General features: G+C 60.6%; 1 protein-coding gene across 1 annotated transcript; it reads left to right on the plus strand.

The window, feature by feature from the left end:
* The first annotated feature begins 496 nt into the window (after positions 1-496).
* Positions 497-6371, plus strand: LOC129693706 (mucin-2-like). Its single transcript, XM_055630487.1, has 2 exons — positions 497-5046; positions 5108-6371. The coding sequence occupies exons 1-2, from the start codon at positions 497-499 to the stop codon at positions 6369-6371; spliced, it is 5814 nt and encodes a 1937-aa protein (XP_055486462.1).
* The last annotated feature ends 1593 nt before the right edge of the window (positions 6372-7964 follow it).

A 7964-nucleotide genomic window follows, 5' to 3' on the forward strand; every position in this document is an offset into this window, starting at 1 on the left:
AAGCTGACGGACGACACCACGGATGTCACCCCCAACGTGAAGGAACACATCTCCACCCTCGGGCACGCCCCGTCCACCGCCTTCACCGAGGCCCAGTCCCCCACCCCGTCCAACGGGCCCGAGAGTTTCCCCTCCTCCCCCCCTTACTACAACCCCTTCCAGACCTACGGCACACCCACCTGGTCGAAGGAGCCGCACCACCACGCCTTCTCCGTCCCCTCACGGTCCCCTCAGCTGCAGGACTTCCCCTTCTCCTCCTCACAGGGGAGTGGACAGTACGACTTCACCGGCCTTTCCACGGGGCCCCAGCAGTTCGACTTGCCCCCCACCCCTTCCAAAGGGGCTCAACAGTACGACTTTCCAACCCCGTCAATGGGGTCTCATCAATATGGCTTGCCCACCCCTTCAGCGGGGCTGCATCAGTTTGGCTTGCCGACCCCTTCAGCAGGGCTTCATCAATTTGGCGCCAACACTCCCTTAACTGGACCTCAACAGTATGGCGTCACCACCCTTTCAACAGGACCTCAACAGTATGGCGTCACCACTCCTTCAACAGGACCTCAACAGTATGGCGTCACCACTCCTTCAACAGGACCTCAACAGTATGGCGCCAACACCCTTTCAACAGGACCTCAACAGTATGGCGTCACCACTCCTACAACTGGACCTCAACAGTATGGCGCCACCACTCCTTTCAACAGGACCTCAACAGTATGGCGTCACCACTCCTACAACTGGACCTCAACAGAATGGCGCCAACAGTCCTTCAACTGGATCTCAACTGTATGACTTTCCCACTCCCTCAAGAGAACCTCAACAGTATGACTTTGCCGGTCCCTCAAGAGGACCCCAACAACACGGCCTCCCCAACCTTTCAAGAGGACCCCAACAATATCTCTCGTCCAGCCCTTCGAACGGACCTGAGGAGCTTGGCTCACCTTCTCCCTTGAAAGGGCCTCAACAACATGGCCTCCCCATGGCGTCGCGAGGACCTAAAAAGCATGGCTCCCCCTCCCCATCGAAAAGATCTCAGAAGCATGGCTCCCCCACCCCATCGAAGGGACCTCAAAAACAAGGCTCCCCCACCCCATCGATGGGGCCTCAAAAACGTACCTTCCCCGTCCCGACGAAAGGACCTCAGAAGCGTAGCCCGCCCAGCTCCACGAAAGCGCCTAAAAAGCACGGGCCCCCCAGCTCTTCCAAAAGCTCCAAGAAGCACGGGACTCAGGGCACGACCGTCCTCCAGCCCGATTACACGGCGACCACCCAGATCTCGTCCGGCAACGAGTCCTCGTTCCTCCTGACCAACGAGCCGCCCGCGGGCCAGAACCGGCAGGCCCCGAGGAAGAAGGGGAAGAGCAGCCACGGCCGGGCCCTGCTCCGAAACCTGGTCCTCCCCGCGGAGGACATCGAGAAGCTGTACCTGATCGAGGAGTCCGCGAGGAAGCAGCGGATGTCCACCACCACCACCGAGCCCCGGCGGCTGAAGATCAAGATCCGGCACCAGCAGACGACGGAGGAACCGGCGAAGGAGGAGGAAGCCGACGACGAGAAGGAGGTGGAGGAGGCGGTGGAAGCGGAGCAGGCGGCGGCCGCAGAGGAGGAACCGTCCAGCCAGTCGGACATCCCCGTGCTGGAGAACCTGATGAAGAACCTGAACCAGCAGTTCTCCAAGCGGGTCCCGACCAAGGAGGACATCGTCAACATCCAGGACGCCATCTCGCGGCTGAACGCGGTCCTGTCGCAGTCGCAGTCGGCCCCCGAGAACACCAGCCGCCACGCCGGCCTGTCCCAGGCCCCCCGGCCCAGCACGTGGAAGGAGAGCGCGGAGCCGCGGACCCCGGCGCCCAGGCTGAGGCTGAGGCCTAAGCAGCAGCTGAGTCCGGAGCTGGAGCTGGAGCCAGTGCCGGAGCTAATGCTGCCCAGCAAGGCCCCAAACGCCCTGGGAGGGGCCCACTTCCTCCCCCAGGCCATCTTCTACAGCCCGGAGAAGCCCGGCAAAAAGGCGGAGCCGCGAGAGGAGCCGCTGGGGGTTACCACCTACAGGAGCCCCCTGAGGGCCGAACGGCCGCTGAGCGAGAGGAAAGGGGCCCGGGAGGACAAGAAGGCCTCGGGCCCCCGCCAGGAGCTGCACCTGAGCGCGCCCGACGTCTTCCCCAAGATAGACCAGCTGGAGCAGCTGCTGAAGAAGGCCAAGGTCAGGTTCTCCAAGGGGAGCCCCACCCCCGGCGACATGCTCCACTTGAAGACCGCCATGAACCACTTGGACGCCATCGTGCCGGGCGACAACAACCTGTCGCGGTCGAAGAGAGCCGCCCACCACCGCCCGCCGTCCGTGCCCGGCTCTTCGGTTTCGCACTTCATCCTCCCGTCCGATGCCCGCGGCCCAAGCCCGGGCCCCTCCGCCAAACGCCGCACGAAGCCCCTCCACGCCTTCCCGCCCAACGCCCGCGAGCACCACAAGCCTTCGTCCTCCTCCTCCTCCTCCAACGGGAAGGCCTCGGCCCACCCCGGACCCCGCCACGGGGCCCCCCTCAGCGGAAGGCTCCCCGACAGTGCCCGTCCGGCCCGCAGGGATCCCGCCCCTTCCCCCATCCCAAGCCCGAAGGGCGCAAAGAGGAAGCGCGCCGGCAAAAAGTCCAACGCTTCCGCCGGAGCGCCATCGCCCGTCTCCCATGGACAACCGTCGCCGTCCAAAATGGCCCCGCCAGCCGCCGCCCATCCCCGCCGCGAAAACTCCAAGGAGCACATCATCCGACGAGCATCCATGTTCTCCCCGGAGAAAGGCCACGCGCCGCCCATTTCCAAGAGGTCGCTTCCGAACCGGCCTCCGGGGAAGGTTCTGCCCGAGCGTCGGGCGGCCCAGCGCCCTCGTCTCCCCACGGAGGGGCCCCGTCCGGTCCCCCTCGCCAACCCGAGGGACCGAGACATTTACCGGCCTTCGAGCCCGGTTGTGTCGGGCAAGGCGGCTGCCCCCCCTCCCCGGAGAGCCCCCCAGGGGTCTTCAAAGAACGCAGCCCGGCAGGGGCTGTCGGGACCCCAGGGTCTGAGGCTGAAGTTCGCCGCCAGAGGGAACAGGGACTCGTTCCTGGAGAAGAGGCGGGAGAAGGCCCTCTCGCCGGGCACTCAAGAGTCCAGGTTGCAAGGTATGAATTCTCCAAATGGCCCCCAAAAAGGCAGCGTTGCCAACCCTTCCCACCGCATCCACGCGCCTTCCCCCGAGAAGACGTGGGATTCGAACCCATCGCGTGGTCTCAACGCGCCTTCCGGTAAGAACGTACGGTCGTCGAAGACTCTCCCGGGTCCCAATCCGCCGACCCCGGAGAAAGTGTGGTCCTCGAAGGCTTCTTACCGGCACCCCCCGCCTTCCCTGAAGAGTACAAGGCCTACAGCTTCTCGCAGTTTCGAGTCACCTTCGTTTGAGAGCGCAAAGTCGTTGAGACTGTCCCAGAAGCTCCCTGTAGCGTCCCCCGAGAACAGGCGCTCATCGAGCCCGATCCGCAGGCGTGGACCGCCTTCCCCCGATAATGAGCCGCTTCCAAAAGCTTCCCCCAACCTCAACCCGCCTTCCCCGAAGAGGTCAAAGTCTTCAAGGCCTCCCCTTAGACTTCCACCTTCCCCCGAGGACCGGGAGTCCTCTGAACCTCCCCTTAAGCGCAACCCACGTCTTCCCGGGGACAGGAGAGCTTCGAACCCTTCCCACAACCTCAAGTTTACACCTCCCGGCAAAAGGCGGCCTACAGTCCATCTTCCGACTTCCCGCGAGAAAGAGCAACTTTCAAACCCGCCTCTCCCCGAGATCGTCTCCTCGTCCCCTTTGAACAGTTTCAAAAAGTCTTCCCGGGCGAACGGGAGATCTTCAAACCGTCCCCCTATTCTTAAACCAACCAACGCGATTCGAATCCCATCCATTGGTCCAAGTCTACCTGTCCTTGAGGACAGGAGGTCTTCAAAGCTGCCCGATAGTCTTCAGAAATCTTCCACTGGGAACAAGAAGTCCAATAGTTTCAATCCGTCTTCTGCTGAGAGAGAGTCGCCAAATCCTTCCCATTTTTCGACCCCATCTTCCATTGCGATCACAAAGGCTACAAACCCTTTCGTTCGACTCAAACCGTTATCCGCTGGGCACAGGAGGTCTTCACAGTTACCCCATGGCCGTCGTCCAGTTTTCACTGGGACTAGAAGGTCTACAAATCCTCCCCACGTTCTCCACGCATCATCCAAGTCTTCAAAGCCATCCCAAGATCCGACACCATCTTCCATAGGGACCATGAAGTCTACAGGCCCTTCCCGTGGTCTCAGTCCGTCTTCCACCAGGCCAACGCATAGTCCTCCATCTTCCACTGGGAGTCATCAGTCATCGGTTGCGCCCCAAAGTCACAACCCACCTCCACCTGGGTCCTCAAACCCTTTGAAAGATTCCACTGCAAAAGCCCCCCCGAATACCGAGACTCCGCTACCCTCCGTCATAAGGATGTCGGCCGGCTCCAAGGAGAAGCCGTTAAAACTGCCCCACGCCACCCATCAGCCTCCCCTTTGGAAAGGGAAGTTCTCGAAACTGTTCTACAACCTCGGGGACTCTGCGTCGGTGAGGAAGCGATTCCACGGCCCCAACCCGTCGCCGCCGGTCAACGGGCTGGAGGCCACGCGCCGCGCCCTCCGCGAGCCCGGCCCCAAGCGGCAAGACCCGGAGACCCCTCAGGCCCCGACCCCGGCCCCCGAGCCGGAAGCCGCGATGGCGAAGAGGCCTTCCAATCCTTCGCCCGGCCCGCACCCGGCGAGCACCACCGCCACCGTCCTGCTGGTGGAACACTCGCCCGCGACCAAGACGCCGCGCGTCCACCACGTCCACGCCTTGAAGACCCCCAGGGACAGAACCTCGTTCTTCGGCCTCACCACCTCAACCGCCCCCGTGGTCGAGGTGTTTGTCGAGCCATCGACCACCGCCACCACCACCAAGATTCCGCTACTGGAGACGCCGACCACCACCCCTTCCGAAGACATCGAGATCATTCTCCTCCCCACCAGCCCCGCCCCCACCCCCCCACCCCATTGACGTTGTGCCGCCAGCCTCCGTCAACCCGCCTCACCCGGCCGCGCCCACCAGGAAGCAAGTCCCGCGCCTCCACCGCCATTCCAGCACCACGCTGGCCACGGAAGCGCCGGAAGACCAAGACACCTCGGAGGTCACGTTCGTGGAGATTCCCGAGACCGTGCCGGAGACGACCGAGGCGACTCTGGTCCCTGACCTTTCGCCGGAGACGGTCAGCCCCGCGCCCAGCGCCGCCGCCGGCGCGCCGCCGCCACCGCCGGACGAGGAAGAGGGCCCGGTCACACTCCCGACCAAGATCGTCCCGCGAGTCCACCACCACATCCACTCGCTCGTCACCCCGGCCAGTCGCCTCTCCTTCCTCCGCATCACCACCCCCAAGACCAAGCAAGTCCTTCTCAACTACACCAGGACCTCGACCCTGACCCCGACCGCCACCTCCACCGCGGAGACCCCCACCGCCGGGACCTTCTCCTCCACCAAGAAACCGTCCAGAAAGAAAAACAAGCACAAGGGCAGCAAAAAGTCTTCGCCCGTGACGGCCACTCCGGAGGCCGCGGCCGAATCGAGCACCAAGAAATCGGAGCACCACAAGGCGGCCAGCGGCTCCGCCAAGCAAAAGTCCCACCGCAACAAGTCAACGTCCAATGTGAAGTCCAAGAAGTCATCCTGGGGCTCCCCCAATCCCTCTCCGGCCCGCAACATGGCCGAGAGGTCTTCGACTCCTTCGTCCAGTGACCCGTCCGCACGGCAATCTTCGAAAGCCACCGCCCCCTCCGAGCGCAGCGCCCCGTCGAGCGAGGGATCGCCGGCGCCTTCCGTCGCGCCCGCCACACGGCGTCCGCAGTCCCCTCCCATGAACGAGCTGGTGATCCAGGCGTCTTTCCCCTCGCAGAGCTCGCCCCTGACCAAGCGGCCAGTGCCGCGCCACCACTCCAGCCGCCCGAGACCCCCCCAGCCGGCCGCCGACCAGCCCAGCCCGACCGCCGCCGCCGCCACCGCCGAGCCCGAAGACGAGGACCTGGAGGAGCTCGAGGAGTTCGACGACCCCGCGCCCTCCGACGGCCCCAATCAAGGCTTCCCTCAACTCCTCCAGGACGTGGCAGAACCGTCCCCCATCGGAACCCCGGAGCCCGCCGACGGGGAGGGCGAGGAGCCCGAGTTCCTCCACCGACGCGCCAGGAGGGTGGGGTCGTTCGGCCGGCCCCCGCCGCCCGACCATCCCGCCGACCCTCGCGGGGAGGCGCAGCGGTTCACCAGAGCGCGGCGGACCCAGACCCAGTGGGTGGCCAACCAGCCAGGCGTCGAGGGGGCCATCTGACATCTGACGAGAGGGGGAGGGGAGGGACGGCGACAGGAGCGGCACAAAAAACCTACCCTACCCCCTCACACGCACACACACACTCAAAACCCCAAGAGCCGAGAACAGCAGCAAAACAGTACATTGGAATGGAGGAGCGGCCATTTTGTGCAGCCAATTTTGTGCGGCCATTTTAAGCAGCCATTTTGTGCGGCCATTTTAAGCAGCCATTTTGTGCGGCCATTTTAAGCAGCCATTTTGTGCGGCCATTTTAAGCAGCCATTTTGTGCGGCCATTTTGAGCGGCATCAGAGTCCATTCTGGACTAGTCTCCTGGAGAATTATTCTACGACCACCTCCAGCGAGCTTGAAAACATTTTTTTTTTTTCAAAAGACAAGTGTTTCGCAAGTTGTCCAGACTCTCCCCCCCCACTCCTCTCCGGATACAGCGGATTTATATATGTGCAATAACTTGCTTTTTAACTGTTTTACAAAAACGGGAAAAATATATATAATGGTAACCATGCTTTGTCTTTCTGAGTTTTAAACCTGGTGCATCCCATTACAGTATAAGATATACAACACCACAACGTGTCTCTCCATTTAATGGTAATTTATTAGTCATCGAGGTACAGTTCTGTGCAATAGTATCACTTAGATAAGCAGCTCAGATACAGTACAATATAGAAACATAGAAATTAGGTGCAGGAGTGGGCCATTCGGCCCTTTGAGCCTACACCGCCATTCAATATGATCATGGCTGATCATCCAACTCAGTATCCCATCCCTGCCTTCTCTTCATACCCCCTTATCCCTTTAGCCACAAGGGCCACATCTAACTCCCTCTTAAATATAGCCAATGAACTGGCCTCAACTACCCTCTGTGGCAGAGAGTTCCAGAGATTCACCACTCTCTGTGTGAAAAAAGTTCTTCCCATCTCGGTTTTAAAGGATTTCCCCCTTATCCTTAAGCTGTGACCCCTTGTCCTGGACTTCCCCAACATCGGGAACAATCTTGCCACAAGGGCCACATCTAACTCCCTCTTAAATATAGCCAATGAACTGTGTGGCCTCAACTACCTTCTGTGGCAGAGAATTCCACAGATTCACCACTCTCGGTGTGAACAATATCGGTCCTAATAGATTTCCCCCTTATCCTTAAACTGTGACCCCTTGTTCTGGACTTCCCCAACATCGGGAACAATCTTCCTGCATCTAGCTTGTCCAACCCCTTAAGAATTTTGTACGTTTCTATAAGATCCCCCCTCAATCTTCTAAATTCCAGCGAGTACAAGCCGAGTCTATCCAGTCTTTCTTCATATGGAAGTCCTGCCATCCCAGGAATCAGTCTGGTGAACCTTCTCTGTACTCCCTCTATGGCAAGAATGTCGTTCCTCAGATTAGGAGACCAAAACTGTACCCAATACTCCAGGTGTGGTCCCACCAAGACCCTGTACAACTGCAGTAGAACCTCCCTGCTCCTATACTCGAATCCTTTAGCTATGAATGCTAACATACCATTCGCTTTCTTCACTGCCTGCAGCACCTGCATGCCTACTTTCAATGACTGGTGTACCATGACACCCAGGTCTCGTTGCATCTCCCCTTTTCCTAC

Source organism: Leucoraja erinacea, unplaced genomic scaffold (assembly GCF_028641065.1).
Source record: "Leucoraja erinacea ecotype New England unplaced genomic scaffold, Leri_hhj_1 Leri_397S, whole genome shotgun sequence".
NCBI lineage: Eukaryota > Metazoa > Chordata > Chondrichthyes > Rajiformes > Rajidae > Leucoraja > Leucoraja erinaceus.

Coding starts and splice junctions, on each gene's coding strand:
- LOC129693706 (XM_055630487.1), top strand. CDS start 497: ATGGCGTCACCACCCTTTCAACAGGACCTCAACAGTATGGCGTCACCA. Junction 5,047..5,107: donor AGCCCCGCCCCCACCCCCCC/ACCCCATTGACG, acceptor CGCGCCCACCAG/GAAGCAAGTCCCGCGCCTCC.